Genomic DNA, 26601 nt, shown 5'->3' on the forward strand with positions numbered 1-26601 from the left:
ATGATTGCAATTTGTAACATTACTGTATTTCATGGACAATATCTAATTAACTCTATCTAAATTGATTATCAATCAATGTTAATTACAAACGTGTTGTTTTGAGTAAGAGGCAAAGAAGCAGAACATTGATGGTTTCACTTTCACTGAATGAAAAGAAAACATATGTCTCCTAACTTGGAAAAGGTTAAACACATTACTGTAAAGGTTTGAGTATACATGAAATAAAACATTATAAGTATGGTTAAATGGGTAATAATGCATGTCAAAATTTAAATAAGTAAATACTTTTGGTTTGGTTTGGATCGGTTCGATTTTGAACATGGGAACCAAAAACCAAACCGATCCATTAACAAAATATCGGTTTTTGCGGTTTTCAGTTTTTTTGGTTATCGGTTTTGGTTTTTTGGATCGGTTTGAGCGGTTTTAATTCCTCTGGTTCGGTTATAAATACCCCTATTTCATGATCCTATTATTTACTCATTCTTCTCGATTCACCATTATATATCGCTTTTTATGGGTGTTTTGATGGGCAATTGGTTTTGTTGGATGCTCCTTGATTTTACTTCTTTTTGGATGGTCTTTTCACCTTTCTTAAGGGTTGTGTATTCATGTCTTATTCCATCATTTATATATATTTCTATTTTCGGAAAACATAACAAAAGTCACCCGTGCAGGGCACGGGTAATTCCGCTAGTTACTCTCTTACATAAAGTTAAATAAATAGTACATTGGTATAAGATAATAAATATTCTTAAAATTTAGTAAGAAATTAACATCAAATATGTCTCTAAAGGTATATTATTCGCGATTTTATGTAAATGTGCATGGTTTGGGAAGGATCTTCAAGTGTGGTGATGGTGTGGTGTTGTCACGGTAAGTCGGTAAGAGAGGTACCTGCAAATGCACTTTGACATTTAAGTGAGTATGAGAGTATAGAGAGAGAAGCTTGATGTCTTAAAAGAATAATGAGTTAGTAAAATGAGTAATGTTTGTGTAAATGAACGGTCAAACACGTGCTTAAAGGCATGGTGAGGGTCGTGCTCGAGGCGTTGAGTCTTGATGAAGTCGTTATGTAATACTTTCGAGATGATGGTTGCTTGTAGGAAACATTGCAATTGTTTGTGTTGGTTTAGTTCCACGCTACTTAATGTAGGATGAGATGAAGCTGAATCTTAATCGTCCCGGCTAGCCAACATGGTGTCCACTTAGTTGTGGAACCTTTAAGCCGCCTCGAACGATATTGGGTCTAGTAGCCTTTTAAGCCTACCGGAACAGAAGACCCATCTTAACATATAATGCAATACAATGTCAAGTCTAACTAGCTTATGCTTATGAAATGTTCGAGATGTATTGCAAACATTACGAGATAAAAAAGTCTCTTTAAAGTGCTAATTAAAAAATATTTGCTTTGAGTCATCTTTTGGTTGAGATCAAACGTTTTAGATTTTACTCATCATCATTCGATTCTTGTAAGCTTTCTGAAACTTGAAACATCATGATTAATGAACAATCATATATTTGTAAGTTGTAACTATGATTAAATCATAAAAATGTGCAATCAAATCGTGACTATCTCATTTTTTAAAATTCACCCATTTTATTCTAGGTTGTTTGTGTTTGATCTTTTTTCATCATCTCTCTGAGATATAACTCTTTTCTCTCAACTTCATATTCGAGAAGAAGTTCAAAGAGTTACAAGTAGATTGCTTCAACCAATAAATTCGCATAAGGTGCACAATCAAGGCTCGCAATACCGATTGAACAAGGGTAGGGCAGCACGCCCCGACAGACAACAAAATCTTCTTCCAAGAGGATCACCTTGTTCAAGAGCTAAACGGGATGGTAAATGTTGGGTGATGGTTGGGAAAGAAAGAGAAAGAATAGGGGAGAAAAGAAAAAAAAATGATTAAAAATAATTTTAAAGAACAAAATCTAAAACTAATGTGAACAATCTACATTTAACTGATTATGATTATCAAGTGGGTTAAGTGACTAAAAAAAAGTTGTTGTTATAACATCACATCTCCTTATATTTTAATTTCTTTTTAGAATATGATAAAACCATTTTAAATGGAAATGTATAAATACTACATCGACTAAAAATATTTACCCACCTCCTTTAATATGATTTTTCGTTGTCATCTGAAGTCTGAAACCTGTTATAAGAATATTTTTCATCAACGTTTTCTCGAGTTCGGTTTACTAGTTTCCGATTCCTTCAGTGTTCTCTGTAAACCAGTGCCTTTGACGACGAAGAAAGTGATTGCAGTTGCGAATCGCTTCTACTGTTGCTAAGCAATTCTGATTCTTCTGAATGGCTCAGATTCCAAACCTCGACAATGCTCCTCTCAATCTCACAGCAATCAGGTCAAATCCTTCACCATCCTCCATTTCTCTTCAACCTCACCATAAATCCCAAATTTCAATTTCAATCCAATTGTTTTTTGTTTACATTCAGGGAACAGTCTCAGAAGGAACTCATCCACATCCTCAAGCATGTAATTGCTTATCTCAATTCTCCATTTTCGCAAAATTGAAGTTCGATTAATTGCTATGCGGTTTCATATGAAAATTTGATGCTCAACTGTTCCATTTGTTTTGCTTTTGCTTGCTATCACTGTTATGGCACTGAATGTTGAGTGAATTTTTGTGATTTTTCTTTGTAGGTTCGAGGAAAGAAGTGTTTGGTCATTGATCCGAAGCTCGGAGACTCTCTTTCGCTTATCATACAGACATCCAGTCTCAAGGCATTTTCTTCCCCTTATAATTGTTAACTTTTTTATTGAAAATTGTAGAAAAAATGTTACAGAACATCGATTTGACCATTTCCAATTTAATGAATAAGTGTTCTGGTATTAGGGCACTGATTAAGCAATCAGGAATTAGATTTTTTTTTTTAACCAAAAAATACAACAATTGATGCATTGGTTTATTTTAAGTAGAATCGAACTTCTGTGAATCCCAAAAAGAAAATAGAAAATGATGTTTATTTTAGACACTGTTGTGCTGGTCTTGTGATGAAATTGAGAGGTCATGTCTAACTTACAAACAGGAGCATGGAGCTGAATTGCGGCATCTTTCAGCTGAGCCAGTTCAAACTGACTGCACCAAAGTGGTTTACCTTGTTCGTGCTCAGCTTAAATTGATGAGATTCATATGTTCTAGTATTCACAATGACGTATCAAATGGATTGCAAAGAGAATATTATGTTTATTTTGTCCCCCGCCGCACTGTTGTTTGTGAGAAAGTAAGCTTGCTTTGGTTCCATAAACGTGAATAGTATTTTTTTTTAAATCGTGATATTTCAATGTTAACACTATTAATAATTATTTTTCTTCCGTAGGTTCTTGAGGAAGAGAAAGTACATCATATGGTTACTATAGGGGAATATCCCTTGTATGTTGTACCATTGGACGAGGACGTACTGTCATTTGAACTTGATCTTTCTTACAAAGTATGTTGCATATTATTACTTGCTCATGCTGATTTATTTATTGACTTGCTCCCGTCTCTTGAAGTTTAATTATTTTTGACTTCGCATCTAGTATTTGCTTTGACTAATTTCTCATCCTTGTTTTCCTTCTCTTTGTGGTAGGAATGCGAAGTTGATGGTGATACAAGCTCGCTTTGGCATATTGCAAAAGCCATCCACAAACTTGAGGTTGCAGTTTTGGATACATGATGTTGATTTTTCTCAACAGGAAAGCTTTAGACTTAGGACAATTAGCATCATAGAAAATAGGAGACCATCCAGTAGAACTGCCCCTTTATGAAATCTCATAATCACCATAAACATGATACCTTACATAATTTTGAGTTTTGACCTGTGTATCTTAATTATAGTAGTTTTATTTGATTTTATCTTTTGTAGTTTTCTTTTGGAGTCATACCGAACGTAAGAGCGAAAGGAAGAGCATCTGTGCGTGTTGCAGATATCTTAAACCGAATGCAAGCTGAGGAACCAGTTAACTCTTCTGATGTAATAATCTTGTACTCTGTTTTTCTCTTCAAGCTAATTAGCATAGCAGAAAAACTAACAAAAGTAAAATTAGCAATTCTTATTTAATCAAAATACACAACACGATGATTTGTTTCTGTTTTTACAGATGGCCGTGCCAGAGATAAATACAGTAATCCTTTTAGATAGAGAGGTATATCCTGTTTTTCCATCTCATCTTTGTTATTCTTAACTTGCAGTGACTTTGTGGGGATTTCCACTATGTGTCCGTGTACTGTTAATATATTCATTAGTTAAGATATAATTTATATATTTAAAGGCCCTATCCTTTACATTTCTCTTTTAATACTTAATAAAAATTAGTTAAATCAAGATGTTTGTCCATAAATGAGAATGAAAATAAATTGGAAGTTAATCAAATAATTATTTCTTGCTATAGCCATTCTTATATTTGCACTTTAATGGTATTTGTCATTTTGAGGGCTGGCTGTTCATTTGTATGGATACAAATGCTCTCATCGTGAATGATTATCTTTGAAATTGAGTATGCTTTGAATGCAGGTGGACATGGTCACTCCTTTGTGTTCCCAGTTAACATATGAAGGGCTACTTGATGAGGCAAGTCAATGCAGAAACAGCCTCCACCTTTATAAATGAATATTTGCTTCATAAAAGATTTGGTTGTGTTGTTATTGAATTTCGCTTGAGAATCAAGTTTTGTCAGCTTAATAATCTCTTTACCTTCAACACTTTGTGATATTGTTAGAAAATGGAGAATTTTCAGGTGCATGTTTTGATGATTTAGTCAAAGAGTTTTAGACTAGTATGTTGGCTATATGGATTATTACAGTGCCATTATTTGGTCCTGGGAAAATATTTTGTGCAAATAGGTTTGACTACAGGACTATTTTTATTCTTTTTATACTCAAGTTGTATCATTGCAGTTTCTGCACATCAACAATGGTTCTGTAGAGCTCGATGCATCTATTATGGGTCTTCAACAAGAAGGAAAAAAAACTAAAGTCCCACTTAATTCAAGGTAGTTTCTTCACTTGTTCTATCAGTGATGCAATAAAAAAAATATGACATAAATGGTCATATATCATGTTTTCATTACTCTTTCAGTCCCCAAGGAGTAGGTTACTATATCCCTTTATAGATATCTGCTGATATTGTAACTTATTTCATAATGATTTTCTGCATGATTGGCTGAAGCTGTTGAACCCGAACGCACACACACACACATAATGTTTCAGAAGCTAACTCAAGCAAAACAAGAGTCAAGAGGGACAGCCACTACATGTTACATTTTTTTTAGCGTTATTTTGATAAAGCTCAATTGGATCAATTGATCTATGTTGCCAAATCAACTAATAGGGATATAAGGCTTAGTTTTAGGTAATTATTATTTTTGTTTTTAAAAAGATCGCAACCTCAAGAATGTTTCCCTTTTTTCATTCTTTTCTTTTTTAATTTGATTTAAGGAAATCTCTATTTATTCTTATATTATGATATTTAGTGAATACATGGTACTAGGGGCTTAATTTGTATCAAATAAAATAGTATTTAAGGTTTCTTGTAATTGGAACTCTCTATGTTCTTTATGGTACAGCAAAAGCTTCTAGATGCATTTTTTTTTTTGCTTTTAAACCTCTTATAAATCATGGTTCAGATACCCACTTTGTTTCCTTGCACTTTAACTTTTGCTCATAATGCTTCTTAAAGTAACATTCAATTGCTTGGTCTGTATTAGTTACAAGCTTTTTAGAGATGCTTTTATTTGCTCTGAATCCTCTCTTCAGTCAATGTTCATACATCCATTTTCTGTTTCTTTAGACTTCTTTTTCATTTTCCTTTTGTTCATAATATTTCTTAAATTAACATTTACTTACATGTTCTGTATTAGTGACAAGCTTTTAAAGGAGATACGGGATCTCAACTTTGAAGTTGTTGTCCAGGTTGATTCATTTTTACCATATTTATTTTTGTTATATCTCAATAGTCTCGCTCTCTTTCACACACATACACGCCTGCTCGTTCTGGGGCACATGGAGAAGTCTTTTTTTTCAGATATAGAATATTTAATTTATCTCCCTTTTCCCTTTTAGTTCTGTTTTCTTAGTTGCTTTCTGCAGTATTGCAGATTTTGCGCCAAAAAGCTACATCCATGAAGCAAGACTACACAGACATGACAACTACTGTAAGTAGACGGTCTTATACTTCAGTATTGTTTTTTCTGTCGATTTACAAAAATAACTTCTGAACTAACTTTTTATGTGAAAGTAGTTTCAGTATATCGGCTGGAGTCCTCTATTTCCTTTTCTTTCTTTGGAGATCTAATAAATAAAGTTTTTAAATAGTTTTACTGCTATCCTTTATCTTTGCAGCTAATAATACGGTTGTGCTTTTTTGGTAGGTGCACTATTTGAGAATTAAAAGATAAATTACTACTTACATTATATGCTCATTAGAAGTTTTCAGCAGCATTTAATTAATTTTTTTACTTTTTGAAATTAAAATTTAAATGGATTTATTAAGACTTCTAATATATTGCATTCCATGATATCCAGACACAGACAGTTTCGGATTTGAAGGACTTTGTGAAAAAGCTGAACTCACTGCCAGAGATTACTGTATGAACATTTTTATTGTAATATTGAGTATTGGCATTTCATTAACAGGCATAGTGAGTATCAAATCATAATATTCCTTAAATTATTTCTGCAGAGGCACATAAATCTTGCTCAGCATCTGTCAACATTCACATCAAAGCCTTCTTTTCTTGGGCAGCTTGATATGGAACATACAATTATTGAAGCCCAGAGCTATGATATGTGAGTTAATTTTGCATGCAGAGAGCGTAAAATGTTGGATGGTATTACATTTTAAATTAATCAATAATTTCTCTAAATATACATGAATTGAGTGGGCTGTGGTAATTTGCTTTACTCTGTTTTGGAGATTGTTATGCTTCAGTTTATGATGGGTTAACTTGTTTTGGCTATAGCCACATTTTTTGAATTTCCTAACCCCAAAATTTTGTTGCTGTAAATCATAAATTTCGTACCATATTTAGTAGCAACCTTTTACTGACATGGACTTAATTGCCCAATGTGAGAACTAGTAACTTAGTGCCATTATTTGAAACCTACAGCTTTAGATCTTCTTCTACGTGAAAACAGTTGTGTTTCTGTCTGAGACACAAGTTTTCTGCCTTTTTCTTGTTCACCATGAAAGGTTGATGAACTTTCAGCTGAAGGAAACAATTTGTGCCCACAATTTCCTTTGATATCAACTCACGCTGTTTAGTCATAATACCAAATTGAAATGAACTTACTGCTCCAAAGTTAGACTTGTCAATATAATGTGAGATGTTATTTGGGAATTCTACCATCAAAGATACAACTAAGACATTGCCTTTGGGTCACAGACTCTCAGTAATCCTTGATTTTTTACTAATAAACAAGGCAGTGTATCAAGATTCAGTTAAATTTTAACTGCTAGCTTCGAGTAATTTATAATTACTCCCTTCCTTTCTTTTAAGTTTTAACTGTCTGTTAAGAACTTAAGGTAAAGGAAAAACAATGAATATCCTCATTTTCATTAAATTATTATTTAGTTGCCTAATATGCCATTTGTCTCTTTAATAAGTAATTTCTGTACAGCTCTCACTCTAACTAATGTTTTCTTGAACTTTTAAAAAGATTATTTTTTTCTTTCTAAGATCCGATATTTGAATACATAAGTGCGTGTTTGCATAAAGTAGTCTAGGGTACAACAGACAATTAAGATTAATTTTCTGTTGATAATATTTGAATTTATGTATTAATCCTGTCCTATGTAGATTAAGGAGCTTATACTTTATGGAGGATTGAAATTTCGTAGAATGAACTTACTCACTTAGAACATGAATGGTTTGATTTGCAAATCCAATTAATGTAGCATTGTTACCTAGGTTAGTGTCTGTAGTTGACTAGCTTGTTCATTATGGTTCACAGGTTGCTATATGCACAAAACTTAATTTTTGTAGTATGAAACGTTGAAACTTATGTTGTTCATATATGCAGATGCTTTGATTATATTGAAGAATTAATCCATAAGCAGGAGCCTTTAACAACAGTCTTACGCCTTCTAATCCTATTTTCTATTACTAATTCTGGGTTGCCAAAGAAGCAGTTTGACTATTTCAGGCAAGCTTGCATGCATCTTTGATCCTTTATTCCATTCTTTTTTCTTTTCATTTTGTTACTTTTCTATATCCTTGGAAATGACAAACCTATAATATTTTCTCAATTTTCCTTTCACACTAGATTTCATTTTGGAATACTTAGTTTTTTATTTGTATATTTTTAACTTCCAAATCAGGAGAGAACTACTCCACAGCTATGGATTCGAGCACATAGCAACACTAAATAATTTAGAGAAGGCTGGACTCTTTAAAAAGCAGGTAAATTAGGTCAGTTGTTTACTTGTAAAGTCAAATGGATTTATATATTTGTTGTTTAATAATAAATTCTTATTTTGCATGTGATCCTTTTAGGATTCAAAAAGCAATTGGCTTACTATAAAACGTACCCTGCAGCTTGTGGTTGAAGACGTTGATACAGCCAAGTAACTTCTAAATTATGTGATCATTAGTCCTCTATTATGTTTCTAAATTCTGCATTAAATTCATGGCCACTATTTAGATATCCCATGGAAAAACATAGTAATGGGTATGTAGACAACACAAATAAAATATTGTATACATATTTATACTTTGTGAAATCATAGAAATACAGAACTAAGCATCCCAAACCTTATCTATATGCCCATCTATGTTAAGGTGAGTTTGTTCTTGCTGCAATTAATTTCTCAGATTTCTAACCACGCTCATCTTTTCTTTCTTTCTGTTTGTTTATTTATTTTTTATGGCTGTACTGCCATAATTTCTGTTGTTCAGAATTAATTTGTTTTGTTAGCAATTAATGGGGCTTCTTGTATTTGTAGTTTTTCAAATTTGTCTTGTGTTTGTTGTATATAGTGCATGGTTTGTGTATATGTATGCACGAGTTCCTGTAAAATCTCTCATACGGACTTCTAATTTGTTATTATTGATAAACAACTGTCGCATAGTTATCTTTTATTGAGTTATTGTGGTCTGGTTTCCCTACTTACTCAGAAAATCATTTGCTACTAGGACAGCCCCAGTGATATTGCTTACGTCTTCTCTGGATATGCACCACTTAGCATTCGTCTGGTTCAGCATGCCATTCGATCTGGATGGTAAATATAAATTTCTAATCCTGAAGGTCTTCCTAGTTTTAGTTGAGCATGAGAGTTAGTTTTCTTTATTTCATTATTTACCTATGACTACAAACGTAGTTGTATATAAATTTTATAGAGGACTGTAGCTCATGGAACTGTAAATTTCATCTTGTGGCGCTCTGTGTCAGAGGTGGCTTTTGTCAGATGCTTTAATGCTAGAAATCTTATGTACAGATGGATCAGTGCTGCTCACAGAATAATTTAAAATGTTAAACTCCTTGCACTGTTATGACAGCAAGACTTTCTTTTTGGTTAAAATATGCCATCAATCACATCTCAATACGTGGTACTGAATGCAATATATTTTATGGTATGTTAGTATATTGTTAGTACATTTTACTGTGTATTAGTATGAGTTGAGGGTGAATTCCGATATTTACTTGATGCAATAATATTGTTGCTCTAAAAAATTGAAGGCCTTTTTTCTGGGAAAAAGAATTCCCATTAAGCAAAAAGAGAAAAGTACAAAGAAGGAAGATATACATCTTCACAAGGAAATGCAAATGTAACACCTGTAAATTAGGAGATGGAGTCCTGTAACAAGGCATACCGAAATCTCTTCATGTCTAACAAAGGAACACCTCTAAACAGTCCGTCATAAAATTGAAGGTTGTTTGATAATAAACAGCTAATTATATTTTTACAAATCACAGTTATTAGCTTTTTGTTATCCAGAGCTTCACATTTTCCCTTTTGGTGTACTATACATATGGTATATTTGTTTTTGCTTGGAAAGATCTATTGATCGGTTCAGTGATTGCTTGATATTTTAAAATGAATTTCTATGTTTGGGTAATGAATGTGAGCTTGGTTTACCATCTGATACAAAACTGAATATGTTAATTGATCTCTTAGGCGTCCTGTTGAAGAAACTTTGAAACTGCTGCCTGGACCTCACTTGGAAACAAGAAGGGTACGTACTTGTCACGATGACCTACATAAAACTTTGTAACTCATTGTAATTGTCAGTCAGCTCTTACAGAATGCGTTTTCTCATGATATTTGTTCAAGTTCTTAAACTGTTTTAATCAACATCACATCATCCTTAATATTCTATTTACCTCTCTTCCTAGTTATATTTTATGTTTTGATTGCTATATTCCTTGTACAGGGTGGATTCTCAAATAGCCCATCATTCGACACTTTATCAGGGGTTTCAACCAGCATAGCTAAGTATGTTTAATCGGTGCCCATTTTTTGCAAGTTTGCTTCTCTTTCTTTACCATTAGTAATACAACTAAGTACTAATATAACTATCAGAAAAGTGGTATAAGTTCCAGGAAATTCAATGCTGACCAGTTTGTGTAAATGTCTGTCAAATGTCAAAGATAAACATTTCAAAATTATCTGTTAATAAGGTTCTGAAAAATCTTGCTGTTTCATTTATTTTCAGTTTTTTGTTGATAGGTTCTTGAATCGCGTGGTTTACATTTGTCCTTGGTTTGTCAAAATTTACTGAAATTTGTAATCTTAACGGGCGAGGTCATATTATCATGTGAATAACCTTTTCTTTTGTCCGGTTCACATATTTCAGAGTACCTGATGGAAGGCGTGCCCTGGTGCTTGTTGTCTTTGTTGGAGGTGTTACCTTTGCAGAGATTTCTGCACTAAGATTTCTCAGTTCTCAGGTGTGTTTACTGTTGCTTAATAGGCAAGCTAAGAGGCTGACATTAGGAACTTGGAAGATCAGAGCTCTTAACTAAAAAGACTACGGAGATAGTATTTTCAAAAATCAGGATGAGCATTTTATTATTACTTACAAAAGCAGAACCTCAAGGCCATAAATAGAGGGATAAAATATATATTCAGGAGTAATATTGTTCAATCAAATCTTATTTCCACCTACACTGTAGTGTGAATTGAAATACGAAAAGGAGAATACAATTTTGTTTGCCACACTGGTTTACTATTTGAGCAACGCCTTGTATTTGTTGCTCTGGATAATTTAATTATTCTCTTCTGCCTTATATCCCGTTTTATCTTATTGACTAAGCTTTAGGTGTAAACTTATCTTATTTGCTTTTTATATCCTAATTCTTTTTGTGGTTGGTTTTTCAGGAAAGCATGGCATATGATCTGATTATTGCAACAACAAAAATAGTCAATGGCCAAACTTTGCTTGAAACATTCATGGAAAAGCTTGGTTGATTGATGAGTGAGTTTTGTTATTTTTTTCACTTTTCCATAGTGAGCCAAGTTTATTTTGATGCCGCCAAACCAATAGCATGCCTAAGCAAGTTCTTCTACTATGATGCACCGAGCGGGTGCTGTGATGAAAGCTTTATTGGTGCTGTAAAATCTTCCTCTCTTGGTTTTGTAAGAGGGATGGTTGTGAGGATAGGAATCTAGTCTTTCTAAGGGATTATCTAGAGTTAATCTTGTGAGTGGATATTTTTCGCCGTGGTCCATTTCAATTAGTGGCAAATGATTGAGCAATTATATGCAACTGTGTTGTTGATTTTCTACCAATTATAATTTATGTACGGAGACTTAAATATATGTAGCAACCCTTTTCTGGTTAGACCATGAACTTTTACCACACTCCGTTTATGCGTCATCGTCATCTTCGACCTTGGTACAGGGTCATATTATTTTACAAAGGTGTGGCATGTGGGATTATCTCCACTGCATCTAGACCCCGCTAATTGCAAGTAGTTTTAAATTGCGGTTACGTCGCTGATTGAAAGGACCACAATTGTGGCCGTGATGTAGTTGCGGTTACTCAAAAAACCTTTTGTTGCAACCCCAATTGTGGTTGAGATGAAAGCTTATCATAAAGTGGGGGTTGGGCAAATGGAGATGAAGCTGGCTCCGGTGTTTGTTCTTGGTGCCACGGTGTTTAAAGCTTAGATTAAAATTTGCTTGGTGTTCAAAGCTTAAGACTAATCCACTGATTTTAAACTCCTTTCAAAATAAGTGGTAAGTCACGTGTCAATAAACTGTTTGCATGAGAGAAATCTTAACTTTTTTTCTCCATTTAATCATACATGCGCGTACAAATATTACAAGTACAACTTATAGATAATATCTTTTATGAACTGATAATACAGGATGGGTTTGAAAATAAGTTTATTTCTACAAAGCTTAGTCTCAATTTATGCTTGGTTAAATTCAATGGCACAAGCTTGAGAAACTACGATAAGTTATAACACTCTAGTTGTTTACGATCATAATTGTCTCAAAATGTTGGCCTTCATTGCAACAGGCTTATATGTAAAGAATTGTCAACTTTGCCGTGAGTCTGAAGGCAGAAAATTAGAACCGGTTTGAATACCCGTGAAAGCGGAGAAAATAACACATTTCAATGCACTTTTAATGAAGTAGCAAGTTGTTAGTGTCTTGGAATGTTAGTATATTTTCCAACGGGTATCTATTCAAAAGAGTTCTTAAATCCATATTTAATTCTCACGTAAAATTTTCAAAAGATAATTAACAACATTTTCCTTTACAGATAAATGACAACCAAACATAACAAAAGTTTCTGCACAGTTTTCTGACCATCTATCATCTATGAACTATATAATGAAATTACAGATATTATGATTCTTGCAAAGTGTCCTCCCCCTCCATTCGCTGTATTAGTTCTAATAAACTTCCAGCTTTCCTCTTAGCTCTATCAGTTCCATTTTCTGATAATTCCTGCAGCGCTTCTTCTGCACCATGTTTCTTTGCTAGTTTCAACTGCAGCAAATCTCCTGTACATAGCGACCACAAGACAGCAGCAGCATTCTCCCGGTTGCGCGGAGACCCTGTTCGTATAACCTCGACTAGAATAGGGATTGGCTCAGCCTGACCGACTGCCATCCTGCCTTCATGATGGCTTGAAAGGATTGCCATTATAGCTAGTGCTTCATCCACCATCCCTCCCCCAGCATCCCTCAGAAATTGTATCAGCGGGGCCACTATACCGGCTTTTACAGCTCTTGCTTTGTTTCCCTGATAAATAGACAGATTAAAGATAGCAGTAGCAGCATCCTTCTTACCTCTGGGAGTACCTTCACAAAGTAACTTTATAAGAGCTGGGATAGCTCCAGCTGCACCTATTGCAACCTTGTTCTCATCTAGAACAGATAAACTGAAGAGGGTTGCAGCTGCATTTTCTCTAGCCTCCATGCTGCCATTTTTCAGTACATCCACAATATCCGGTATAGCTCCGGCATTCACTATAGTTCCTTTGTTACTCTCGTTGATTGAGAGATTGAGAAGGGCCGTGACAGCATGCTCCTGAGTTCGAGGATCTACAGAAGACAACAAATCTACAAGAAGTGGTATTGCTCCTGCCTCAGCAATACACACTCTGTTATCCGCATTCCTCTTAGCCAGCAACCGGAGCTCACCAGCAGCCGCCCTTTGCTGTTCTATATCGGTACTTGCTAGTTTATCCAATAAAGCGCTGATACCAGTTTTGTCGCAATCTGAAAGACTGGTTCCAGATTTCTTTGTTCTACAGCTCCCTTGTTTCTTTGGTAGCTCAACACCATTGCTTTCACACCATAAAGCTATCAGACTCTTTAAAACATAATTAGGAGTAAGGGCTGTGTGCAGAAGTGTCTGCTGTGTCTTGGGGCAGGTTCTGTGACCAGCATCAAGCCATTTTTGAATGCAGCATCTTTCATATGTCTGCAAAAGAGAGAAGAAAGCTAATGAATAATCATAGCTGATATATTATAACAGTACCACACGCACACACGGCCAATCTTTGATAATACCTGACCAGTGGAGACAATGACAGGATCTTTCATTAGTTCAAGAGATATGGGACATCGAAAATCATCGGGGATTACAGGAGACCGGTGCTTAATTGACCCTTTTTCACATTCAGAGGTATCAACTTCAGGATTTTCTGTGGACACAGAGTCCTTCAGCTTCCTAAGAAGGGATGAGATCGTTTCAAGACATTCCTCCACTTCTCCATCGCTTGTGATCACCAATTCATGTAGTTCACTAGACTCTTTCTTTAGGTCATTTATAGTCCTCAAATGCAACTTCTCCGAAAGTCTTTTGAGTATAGCAGGATCGGGGTCTTTCTCCTTTTGTGCCACTGCCATATCCAAGTCTAGTTGTAAATCAGCAAACTCTGTTTGATCTTTAGCTCTTTTAAATTGAGCATGCACCAGTTCAATCTGAAAAAGGAAATAAAAAATTGTGAGAAATATGGCACATAATTATCTGTCAATTGATGCTACTGCTGCTCCTTATTTCTGCCCAAAACATCTCTTGCAGAAGTAAAAAAGCACACTGATTAAATATGATTATAACAAATGACAGGAAAAGGTTTGAATCACCATGTAATTGTATAATTACCTGTTCTTGAACTTCCTCTGATATCTCAAGTTTGTTGTATGAAATTTCACTCAACGCAGCTTCAATTTTTTCAGTTATTTTTTGGAACTTATCTATTGTATCATTCCTCCTCAAAGCCTGTGATATGCAAAGCACTGATAGATTAAAATTAACAATCTTGATCATCAAACATACTTGGTAAACAAAACTGCATCAGAAGGCATAGAACATCTGCAGAATTTGTAATACTAATCTCTTATTCTCTAACTCCAATTTTAAGAATATTAAACCACAATGAAATTTGAAGTCAGCTAGTACTTAATTCTCTTACTCCAATTACTTAATTTTAACGATATTCAACCACGATTAACTTTCCAGTGCTTCAAATTCAAGAACACTTGCTTAAGTTATTGGATATTTCTGCAATTAAATTTCAGAATTTATGCATCTACAGCAATACACATATGTAACACACCTTAGAATTAAAGCAAATGCCAATTTGGCAGTGTTAGGACACATGATACAGGCAAGTTATAAAATAAATTTATGTTTCCTCAATTTTCTAAACAAGCAATCACCCCCAAAAACACAAAACACTTGCATATATAGCCTTTCATAAAAAATTTCCCACATAAGAAAATCAATCAACTTCAAAACTGAGTTAACTCATTCTTTCTAACAAAACCACACAAAACCCTTTGGGGTGTTACTAAAACCAGAAAAGCTATACCTGATAAACCTTACTCCCTTGATTCACAGACTTCAGAAGTGTCAGAGTAGAATCCAAAGCAACCCTTAGAGATTCAAACCCTCCAAGCTGTTCATCACTGAGGGACTCATCACTATCTTTCAGCTCCTCAAACAAAGGACTCAACAGCTTCACCCTACGAACCATGTTCCCACACATCCTCTTGTGAACGTTCTGGCATTCCGGCAACCCAGAAATCTCCTTGATGGTCTCAACCAAACTACCCACAACCGCAGATTTCGGATTCTCGCTGCCACCCATTTTGGGACACAGAGTGAAAAAGTCAAAGATGCAAACTTTGGCAACAAGATCGAGCTTGGTTCAAATTTGGAAGATGATTGAGGATACCCAGATGAGAGAATTGTGGGAAATCAGCAAAGAATGGAGAGTTGAAGAAGGAGTATTTATGTAAGGCTAAGGCATTGTTTTCGTCCTTGACCTGGAAAAGGTCTTTGCCTGGTTTCGTAGGCAAAACCAGAAGAGAACCTGTGTCCTGTGGTGGCCCCATTCACTTATCATCTCCTTTTTTCGGTGTGAAAATTAGCGTTTCCATGGCCGACAACAATGACTAATTTCCTCGTCGCAAATACTCGTACTAAGCGGTAAAGTGCCGGCCACGATATGCGCTTCATTTCCATGTGCGAGGATCGAACCCCCGACTCAGTTAAGGGATAAAGTTAGTTAACCATTACGCCATGTCTTGTAGTTTCTTTTGGGTGAGCTCAGCATATTTATACCCGACAAACAATAATGACTAATCTTTCGTCATGAGTGCTCGCACTAAGCAATAAACCCTGACCACAATATATATTACATTCTCATGGATGGATCAAACCCCTAATCTCATGGTTAAGGAGCGATGTGAGCTATTCATTATCATCTGTCTCTATTACCAATTGTTTTATATCATGGTTTCTTATATTTATTTTAGCTTTTTGAGCATGTGTTTTAGTTTATCAAATTGCATATTGGTTGAGTGTAAAAAAAATGTTGTATAATTTTTAAAGAGAATATTCGACCCAGATTTTTGTAAAAGAATAGTTTTTCAACGAAGAGATTTATAATCATAAATTGTTTTTCGAATGGATGACAAAATGACAGTTCCATTAAAAAAACTTAGTGTGCTCATCATTTTTTTTTGTGTCAATTTAAATAGGAAAATGATTATTTAAGGTTATCAATTACTATTAGATAGATGTGAAAATATTTGTGACTCTGTCATTTCTTAAAAAAAAAATGGGATGTTAAATAAGAAAGGATTTTGTAATTGTACTGTGTATAAAGATCAATATCTATTTGTTCATTAAATCAAACTAAAAGGACTAGATTTTTTCCTTTAAAAAAAATTAAATTAAGGTCAAAGTACAATTCATACTTAAAAATAAATAATTATTATTCATTTATAGCAACTCTACAACCTCTATGGTTTCCCATTTGGAGATTTTTGAAAAAAGGTTAACCCAAACATGAACATTCACCTTAGTGGTTTAAGGATTAAAGTCACTTTAAAACTCAACAATCCACCAAGATTATTTTGGAAGACTTTTTACTTTTTGTAGTCGACCTCTGGCATTTATAACTAGTTCTTCCAAATTTCTTTCCAAGCCTAAACTTCAAAATTCTACAAGTATGGAATGGTCCTTAAAATCTTCACCTTTTGACAATTAAAGGTTTCAAGGTGAGTTGTCAATTTCAAATACAGATTATAAATTGTATTATAATTTGAATATAGTCTTGATAAAATTTTCAACAATGATTTTGAAATTAGTAAGCAATAACAGAAAAATGTAGAGTACTATTTTATTTTATTTTATAAACCTGGCCGACATGTCATGATGAGGTCAACTGGGTTATATTAAGACGCGTGGCCAAACCGCTTAAATAAACGACAAATTCGTGACCGCAGCCACCAAGCTTGGCCTTTCTTTTATTTTTCTAACATAACATAATTAAATTTGGAGAAAAAAAATGAAAAAGTAAAAGCAGAATATTGCCATGTCATTTTCCATTTGACATAGCCACCACTCATTATTCACATTGCCTAGTCTCACACTTAGCCAACCCATGTTGGTTGCGTGAAAGAAATAAAGATTATGTTGGCTATGTATATTTTATACAAAAATTATTTTATAAAATTTATTAAATTAACTATATAGCATACCATGATGTTAATGCAAATTATAGGTAATTTTTCTAATGGAAATTATAGGTAATTGGTAGCATAGGTTAAGCTATCCGAATATCTCAATTAAGCATCTCTTCACTAGAGGAAATCTTAATGTTTACATTATGTATTGTAAGGAGTTAATCTTAATTAAGTGTATGCTTGAAAATTAATCCTAAAATTAAAATCAATTATGAGGAGAAGCTTTTGCACTGAGTTTTAAAATTGATTCAAGTAAAAAAGGCTTTTATTTGTAGCTTCTGAGTTTCAAAGTTCATTCTATGTGAAAAAAGACAAATCCAAACATGTTACAAATAGATTGTCATAAATTATACCTACGGTTTAGGTGTAGAAGTTTTAATTCTTTCACACTCAACTTTCTCTCTCTTCTCATTTCCATCATTTTTTTTCTTCTGTCCTCTCTTCTTTACCTATTAGATCACTCTTTATTAGGGATGAAAATTTTGCTCAAACCCATGGGTACCCACCCGAACCCAATCCGATTTGACGGGCAAAATCCGAGTTGACTGGATTTGGGTTTGAGTTTGGGTTTGGGTTTTGTCCATTACTGTAGCCATTTATGGGTTTGGATTTGGTATTAGTTAAATCCGTGCCCATACCCGCCCAAACCCGAACCCAACCCGAAACATAAAATTACAAAAAAACCCTCATACATATATATATTTATAAACTTTGTTCTTAGTGTTTGATGATTAATTGTACTTTTGTATGTTTGAGAAAGTAAACTTTAAACTATTGTTGTCTCACTTTAGTGATGGATGAGGATGATAAATAGTATTTTTTTTCTTTATATGAATTTCACTTTTTTTATATGAAAGTAAGTTCTGGATTGAGTTGCTACGTAACTAATGGGTTTGGATTTGGGTTTCGGGTAAATCCGAAACCCAATGGATTTGGGCATGGATTTCATTTTATCGCCCATAAGGGTTTGTGTTTGGGTTTGGGTTTGGGTTCTGGGATTTGGGTTTGGTAATTGTAAAACCCGTGCCCGATCCTACCCGTTGCCATCCCTACTCTTTATATCTTTCACTTCTGTTTTTTCTCTCCATGTCTCTATCTCTTGATGTAAGTGTACAAGGAGTGTCAACAAAAACATTTCTCTATTGGTAGCATCGGATTTTCAAGCTTTAACTCTTGAAATAAAATGAGTGTGAAAGTTATATTCTATAGTAGTGATCTCAAAATGAGCACGCAAATTGAAATTTAACCAACCAATATCCAAATATGTTCAATTATGCCATGATTTGTGGGTCTCACAAAGCATGGTCTACAACCACCTAAAGCATTGTGTGTCAGACATGGCATCCTTGATGACATTACAGCCTTGACTGAATCAGAAACAATGCATAAAAGACCCGAGGATATGGAATCTTGACAGATTTGTGGGTCTGACAAAGCATAACCTAAGGTATATCATTGTCTCCATGATATTATTACAGGTTGATAAAAGACCATAGTTATCTAATAGTCAGAATATACATAAACATAACTCATACATTACAGTTTTGAAGGATCCAAAGCAAATGCAATCCTTTACTGAAACTGCATTCTGGATCTGCATCAAGTAGTTGGTGGGCGAGGGAGTCTTTTCGCAATTTCCTGTGAAGAGAAACATGTTGATCATTAGTGTTTCGATCTGTATCCAACTGAGGTTAACCTCACAATATGCAAGATAGTAATCAGATTTAAGAACAATCAAATTTAACCCAACATGAACGTAGAATTTTGCAAGATGAGTGCAATGTTGACAGACTTTTATCAAATAATCCATAAAAAGTTTCGTTCAATTTTCGACTCAACAGCCAGGAGCTGTAGCTTCTCCTAGAAACTATTGAACCCAGTACTGAATCATATTCATAGCCAGGCCATTACGCCTGCATTTTAAGCTACCGTACCCTTCCACAGAAAACGATGGCCCAAGATCAAGGTTTCGTCAATATTCCCCTTATAAAGTTGTAAAATTAGCATTTTTTTAAATTGCATCAATGGCGTAATTAACTAATGAACAAAACTTATATCAAACAATGACATGTGGACAATTTCTGCCACTTCAGTAACATTCTTAATGAAGGATATATAATGTTGGCGTCACAATTTGGTTTGAGAACTTGATGGCAAGGATATACAGAGCATGACTAATTAGTAACTAATGTCATATAGCCTGAATAAATCAGCATTCCAATTCTGAGGCCAGTTAACAAATTTTTAAGGATTCTAGGTCAGAAACAGCAGTAGGAACTTTGGAATAAAGTGGTGTTACTTTCAAGCAAAAATCATGTTTGTTAAAACTACACATTATCTTTCTTTAGTATCCTCAGCGTATAGTTAGCAGGCATCCTATGGCTTCAATTCTCGACAGGCTTGGTCTTTCTAAATGTAGGAGGAGCGGTTGGAGCTTTCCAGCATGCTTGTTTAACTTCTCTACAAGTAGCGTTCTTGAATAGCCTTAAAATGTGACCCAGGCGATTCTAATTCTCTTGTCCTAAACCCTAAAATATAACTTCCTACATCCTTATGTAAGACCAAGATGTTACCTTTGTCGAAAAAGATTCAATCTTGGATTTTTGTAGGATGGATTCCTAACCCAAGATGATCATCTTTAGCTCCTCCAATAGGTCTATATGAGTTCGCTACAACTATCGTCAAGCAGCAAGAACATCAGGGGGAAGTTTGCTAGTAGCACAGTCAACAATGTCCTAAGAGACCAAAGATCAGAGTTAAAACTGAAAAGTTACTACTAGCAGAGCCTTTAGAAATATCCCAAAGATCTACAGGTCAATATCAAACAGTTCCTAACACTTGAGCATGTTTTGACTTAAGCTTCTTGTAGCCTCGGTGTAGCTTACCATTGAACAGACTAAGCTTTATACCACATGATCAGTACGAAAATAGGAACATATCATTTTTGGCAAGTTATATTCAATTCCAATTTCCAAATCATGTTATGACACTGATTTCATGTATGCGAATAAAGCTTAGTTCAAAATGAAAGTAGAATTACTGAAGGTAAGGTGTGATCATGTCCATTAGTAAATTGCATAACAATAAGAACCACTGACTATTTTCTATTGTTCATCCATTTTCATTCTTACCAAATACAAAATGCCATGATGAACTTCAAAATTGAATAATTGTAGGGAAGTAAATATCAAAAGTACCTCAAACAGTTCATTTATATTATCTGCAGTCTTTGCAGATGTCTCTATAAAAAACATTCCATTCTTCTCTGCATAGTCAATGCCATCCTACACCAAATCAATAGAGCAGACAGTATGAGAGAAACAAATAATGTTTTGTTAACTGGAGTTGGACAACAATGTTGTTTAGGATTGTTGCACTACCTGAACAGCCACTTCCCGCTTCTCAAGAAGATCAGCTTTATTACCAACCAGTGCCATTACTATATCAGGGTTTCCATGTTTTTGTAGCTCCTATACAAGTTTAGTAATATTTCAGGGCTAAAACAAAATTGACATAAAATGCAGAAAATTAAAAAGCTATCCCTATCAAATGATTCTGATTAAAATAGATAGATGGATAGATAGATAGATACCAGCGTATGAGCAATGGCTGCACATAAACAAGAGATACCAATTATGAGTTTGTCAAACAGTAGTATTAGCTATTCTTTTATTTTTTTAGATAGCTTTGCCAAAACCCTATCCCATTGCAATCAGATTTTTGGTGGATAAAATAACACCATAGTGTTCTATCAAACATTGTATCATCCCCATTAACTATTGTGCTATCCTCTGATCAACTCTTCCTACTGAGGCTGCTATTGGTCTTCTTCTGACATGGTCAAACCATCTTAGGCACATCTTCCCCTCTATTTGTGCTACTCCTACTTTTCCTATAATGCATTCATTCTAAATCTTTATTTTGTATCTCCATTGTTTTCTACTCCTCCATATTTTCAAAATATTGTCTGTCAAAAAACCTCTAAAATGGCAAAAGCCAGAGCATCACCTCTTATATATACTACAGCTTCAATGCACATTTCAACCCCTCTCTTGCCACTCATCTGCTCCAATATAAAAGCCAACATCACACTAGCACAGCCCACATAACCATTATCCTATGCCGGATCACACACAGAATAGCCAGATCTTTAACTCCATTGTTACCTGTTGTGGGCAGGGGTATTGCCATCAAGCCACAAGCCCACAAAACATATCCATCTGATGACTTACTTCACTTATAACTACCAAATTACAATGATTTTAAATGAATGAAGTGGATTAAAATAATCTATTCTTCATTGTAAAGTTCCTGAGTATCCTATAGGGAGTTGTTTGTTATGCACACCATTCAAATAACTATAGTACTATACAAAACAAAAAAATGGCAATATAGAACCATGCCATAACTGTAAATCTACCTTAACCCAGTACTGCGCTTTGCTGAAAGATTCTGGGCTTGTTATATCATAGACAATAACTGCAACAGCTGCACCACGATAATAGAGTGGTGCCAAAGCAGCATACCTGAAAAAGATAAATTGGCAATGAAGTTTTACTTCAGAATGTATTTCTTGCACAAATTAGGAAAAAAGGGGGACGTGAATTTTAAGAGAAAAAATAATATATAGTTGAGCTATCCTAATGGTTTGTATAAAAATTATTCGCATACAAGAAAGTTAAATGAATGTTACCTCTCTTGACCAGCAGTATCCCATATTTCAAACTTGACTGTTGTAGAGTCTTGCAGGGCTATTGTTTGCGACAAAAAAGAAGCTCCAACAGTTACCTTACATTACAAAGTCTAAAAAACATAAGAACCCTATCATGAAATAATTAGCAAATCTAGAAAATAACAAATTTACTCCATAACCCATATTAGGAGAGTTTACATTAAATGAAAAAGAGATATGTAATAAAAGGAACATATTATTACCTTGGATGTTGGATCAAACTGACCACGAACAAATCGCAGAACAATACAGCTTTTACCAACACCGGAATCACCTAAGAGAACAAGCTGTGTTCAGTGGAAATTAAAGGTTAGTTACTGTGTCCTGTAAAGGTTAAACAAGAAAATGTTGGTGGTATAAAAGACATTTTTATGATTATTGGTAGGTACTCATAGTTAGTTAGTAGTTTATTTAGTTAGTGGAGTCCTGGAGGAAGTAAGTTAAACAATGAGAGATCACATGTCATAAATAAGAGGAATGTTAGATGATTAGGTCGGGGATCATTTGTAAATGGGAACTTGGGAGAGACCTGAATCTCTCGAATATCCAGGAGTTTCAGTGTGTATTTTAATAAGTTTTGTTTGTCTTTTCCTTTCTTTTCTGAATATAACAAAGTCCTCTCTAGTCTCTACCCAAAAAAGGTTTGACACATGATATCACAAAGTGACAAAACTATTCAACAAACATCAATCCAATGCCAGACACCAGATGAAAACAGTAATTCAAAATCATTTAAGACAAGGTGTAACAAAATCAAGGAAATTAACCATTTAGAACAAAAAAACAAAATCTCCTAGCCTCCCTCTTCTAATGTTTTCAAGATGAAGAAAATTTGCAAAACATCAGCAATCTAAGAACTCAACAAACAAAATACCTTGACGCGTAGATTCTTCGCGTCCTGTCCTCCACCATTCTCAGGATTGTCTCGTCCAAACGGCCTAGAATCCCTATCTGCAAAACACAAAATCAACAATTTCACCCAAAACCCCATCAGAGCTAAAACTCAAAAATTGTTCCTAATTACAGAACCCCATTAAACTAAAATCCCAAAATCACAATCAAAACCTCATTTTCCCCCACCCCTTTAACCCTCCATGGCTAAAACATAGAAATTCCAACCAAAGTTTTAAACTTTACCATTAAACACATGATGGGAATTAAAAAAAAGGGATAAAAATCAACTGGGGTAGAATTTGATTACCTGGTAGGGAAGACCCACAACCCATTGAAGAAAAGAGAATATTTTCAAGTGGGTGCTGCAAATTGGGTGAAAAAATGGTGATGGGGCAGTGCACACCACTGGTTTGAAAGATTTGTTTTTGCGACGGAAACTGGTGGTGTGGCGACGAAGCAGAATCTGGGAAAGGTTGATGGAAGCTTGAAAGAGTGGAAATGTATGTATGGTGGTTTCCGTGAGGACGAGGATTCCCACTTCTTCTTCTCGTCGTGAGATGAATGACAAAGATGATGGGACAAGAGAAAATTACATATTTTTTTTTTTATTTGATTTTTGGGTTAATAGTCAAATTGGTACTTGTGTTTGTAGTGACTTTTGATTTTAGTTCCTCCCTAGAAAAAACTAGCCGATATCTCCCTGTAGTTGTAAGCATTTTGACCATTAACCCTTGATTTTTCTAGAAATAGGTTTTTTTTTAATTCACATTTATTTTTCTTTCATCTCATGGACACGGTAAAATATAAGAGTTTAATTTCTATGCACTGAGAGTAGAAAGTTTAGGATTTACAATGTCAACCGATTAGATTTTAAGGATGTGAGAAAATATGTTTTTTTATTTAATTTTATAAATTGACGTGACACATTCTTACCATCTGATTGGTTGACGGTGTAAAGAAACTTTACCGTGCATCATTCTTTTTCTGTAGGTGAATCAGATTTGATTCTTTAAAAAAAATCATAGATTTTGGTCTTAACATTAATTAAATATATGAAATTAGTCGCTACTATTCATTTTAATTATGGGTTATTATTTGACTAGGTTTTTTATTTATTTGTATGATGATCATGATTGAGGTGAAAATAGGGATTGATGAGATAATTTTTGGAGGTGATGGAGTGAGGAGGAAGTAGATGATAGAGAGATTAAAGTTTTTTCTGATTTGGGGATGTTGGTTAGGGACTAAATTGAAGTTTTTAAGTTTTCAAAAAATTTCTCCAATATTTAAATCCACGTGAAAAGTCCACAGAAGCACATAACGTGCCAAATCACCTTGGATGTTACTGTTCATTGACGGGATCTAACCAATGACTAACGTGATTGACGTTTTGCAACTTCAGGAACTTCGACTGATATTTCAATATAATAGAGACTAATGATCGATTGATAGATAATGATCGATAGTACAAATATCATATAAACATAAAAGTAGTATTAAGATGGAAAAAAATGAACATAAATTTATCAAAGTTGGTCATTTTTTATCCTCTTCTATCAATTTAACAAAGTTGGATATATAAATTAAGATGGAATCAACCAAGTGATAATTATATATTAGTTTTACTATTTTTTTCACTATCCAACTTGACTGATCTCCTTTCTTCATATGCAATTACACGAATATATGTTTTAATTTTAATAATTCGTAATTTATAGTTCAAAATCTGATAGTTTTGCATGTATTCGAAACTTCATTATATTTCCATATTAGACAAATAAATGATTCTAGAAGTAGAGTTCTTAATTTGCTCAACACGGTTTGTTGGTGAGTCGAGTTGGTCAAAATTCAGTTCGCGTATACCGTAAGTTAGACTAATTCGACTCATTTAGTATACAGATGCAAACAGATTCACACCTAGTTGAGCTGAGCTGCTTATAAGCCAAATAATTTTTTTATAGATTTTTTGCAATAATATTATGATATAGAGAGAGTTGAATTTGCTGGGTGCATTATAGCCCACAACGGATCGAGTCAGTTGATATTTTTTACTATTCAAAGAGTAAATTGAGGTGACTCAATTCACTTTTCTAATAAACTGTGACGATCGACGATTTTAACAGTTCTATCTAGAAGAAACTACTAAGTACAATTTCTATAGATTGACAAAAAAAAAAAAAAGTACAATTTCTATAGAGTGAAGAAAGTGATTAGAAAACCAATAAAAAATGAAATCAAAGATACTATTATTTCATACAATAAGGTTATCTCACCTTATTTATCTCATTTTATAGACTTGAGAAGAGAGGTAGAGAAATGTTGTCATATTCCACAAAATCTAATTTTTGATCTATGCAATGGTGTGTGGTGGTCTGACTCTACTTTCTAGGATAAATATTGTGGGAATGTTTGTATCTCCCGTCAAGGGTACTCATCATAATCATGCCAGCAAACAAGTATGGTGATGCACCGCTGAATAATATAGAACCTGGACCTTTGCTCCTTCACCAGCTTACTGCATCTCCGCCTGAAGGATTTGAAGGATCCACAACCACAAATACGTTGTGGTTTGCACAAGTTGTTGTTGTTTTCTTGCTTCATCGATTATCACTCTGAAACTTGTGATTGGTTTTCTTGATGCTGCTTTTGACTGCTTAACTTGAAGAATAAATTAAGAAAAGGGTGAAAGGTGAGGGAATAAACTAAAGAAAGAGCATGCACCCATAATGGAAATAAGATGAAGACTTGAGAGGTGTGGACTTTCCTATTTTGGTGAAATATTTAGGTATGAATGTACTTAGCTATATATGTGGGGATTTAAGCATGATGTAGGGATGCAATAATGGAAACTCTTGCTACTCCCCTCTAATTGAGGAACAACACGCCACAAAGATTAGACATGTTATATAATAAGACGAAATATAATATATTTTCACAATAACAGGACAAATTTTAGAATTTGTTATTTTATCACATTATAATTATGTTAAAATTAACAAATACTAAAAAATTGAGAGATTCATTTGTCGATCGACACCCGTATAACGTATTATAAAATTGTTAAATTTTTGATACCAAGAGTTTATAATAATTTTGCGAAACAACATGATTTTTAAGATCACCTTTGAACAACGTAATTAAGAAGCATGTAGTTGTATCTGTCATGACTCATGATCATGATGACTTCATCTTGTTCATGGATCCGCAAGGATTTAGCGGATATACTGTGTGGATGAGCGATAAATGGTGGCTCCTCTGGAGAGGATGAAGAAGTTAAATGCTAACAATAATTTCAGTTTCCGGAAGAGCGAAAACTGCATAGGAGATGGTGGTTTGGTGCGTGATAATCAGGTCATTGGTTGTATGGGTCCCATTCTTATGAAGTTACAACTCTATTTTAGCATAAGCGAATGCAATGAGGGATGGTCTCTTGCTTGCTTAGAGTCGAGGTCATAGGTTAATCTGTGAAGTGGATTGTGCATATGAACTTCTGCCCTCTTTGGAAGATGAGGAGAGCATGAGATTTTTTCCGG

General features: G+C 34.4%; 3 protein-coding genes across 5 annotated transcripts; 1 reads left to right on the plus strand and 2 right to left on the minus strand.

Moving 5' to 3' along the window:
- Nucleotides 1-2115: 2115 nt before the first annotated feature.
- Nucleotides 2116-11786, plus strand: LOC130721227 (vacuolar protein-sorting-associated protein 33 homolog). 2 transcript variants are annotated; one of them, XM_057571988.1, is made up of 22 exons: nucleotides 2118-2367; nucleotides 2459-2498; nucleotides 2667-2747; nucleotides 3053-3247; nucleotides 3344-3454; nucleotides 3596-3661; nucleotides 3872-3979; nucleotides 4107-4151; nucleotides 4520-4576; nucleotides 4903-4997; nucleotides 5865-5916; nucleotides 6102-6158; nucleotides 6529-6591; nucleotides 6686-6792; nucleotides 8026-8148; nucleotides 8324-8405; nucleotides 8499-8569; nucleotides 9143-9223; nucleotides 10121-10178; nucleotides 10377-10438; nucleotides 10800-10893; nucleotides 11324-11786. In XM_057571988.1, the coding sequence occupies exons 1-22, from the start codon at nucleotides 2315-2317 to the stop codon at nucleotides 11411-11413; spliced, it is 1791 nt and encodes a 596-aa protein (XP_057427971.1). In that variant the 5' UTR covers nucleotides 2118-2314; the 3' UTR covers nucleotides 11414-11786. The 2 variants fall into 2 exon arrangements, 1 of the variants encoding a protein (XP_057427971.1); XR_009013362.1 differs by lacking the exon at nucleotides 11324-11786 and having other exon boundaries at nucleotides 2116-2367; nucleotides 9138-9223; nucleotides 10800-10876.
- Nucleotides 11787-12648: 862 nt separating this feature from the next.
- Nucleotides 12649-15780, minus strand: LOC130721226 (U-box domain-containing protein 14). The gene is made up of 4 exons (XM_057571987.1): nucleotides 15279-15780; nucleotides 14570-14686; nucleotides 13975-14388; nucleotides 12649-13885 (listed from the first exon to the last, which is right to left on the minus strand). Exons 1-4 carry the CDS (start codon nucleotides 15555-15557, stop codon nucleotides 12803-12805), a joined length of 1893 nt encoding a protein of 630 aa, XP_057427970.1. The 5' UTR covers nucleotides 15558-15780; the 3' UTR covers nucleotides 12649-12802.
- A 2874-nt stretch (nucleotides 15781-18654) lies between these two features.
- LOC130718949 (ras-related protein RABF1) lies at nucleotides 18655-23650 on the minus strand. Of its 2 annotated transcripts, XM_057569603.1 has the most exons (9): nucleotides 23376-23650; nucleotides 23049-23125; nucleotides 22378-22461; nucleotides 22136-22230; nucleotides 21863-21968; nucleotides 20823-20912; nucleotides 20640-20726; nucleotides 20016-20177; nucleotides 18655-19080 (listed from the first exon to the last, which is right to left on the minus strand). In XM_057569603.1, the coding sequence occupies exons 1-8, from the start codon at nucleotides 23398-23400 to the stop codon at nucleotides 20124-20126; spliced, it is 618 nt and encodes a 205-aa protein (XP_057425586.1). In that variant the 5' UTR covers nucleotides 23401-23650; the 3' UTR covers nucleotides 18655-19080; nucleotides 20016-20123. The 2 variants fall into 2 exon arrangements, with proteins under 2 accessions (XP_057425586.1, XP_057425587.1); XM_057569604.1 differs by lacking the exon at nucleotides 20016-20177 and having other exon boundaries at nucleotides 23376-23648.
- Between the last annotated feature and the right edge of the window lie 2951 nt (nucleotides 23651-26601).

Source organism: Lotus japonicus, chromosome 5 (assembly GCF_012489685.1).
Source record: "Lotus japonicus ecotype B-129 chromosome 5, LjGifu_v1.2".
Classification (NCBI taxonomy): domain Eukaryota; kingdom Viridiplantae; phylum Streptophyta; class Magnoliopsida; order Fabales; family Fabaceae; genus Lotus; species Lotus japonicus.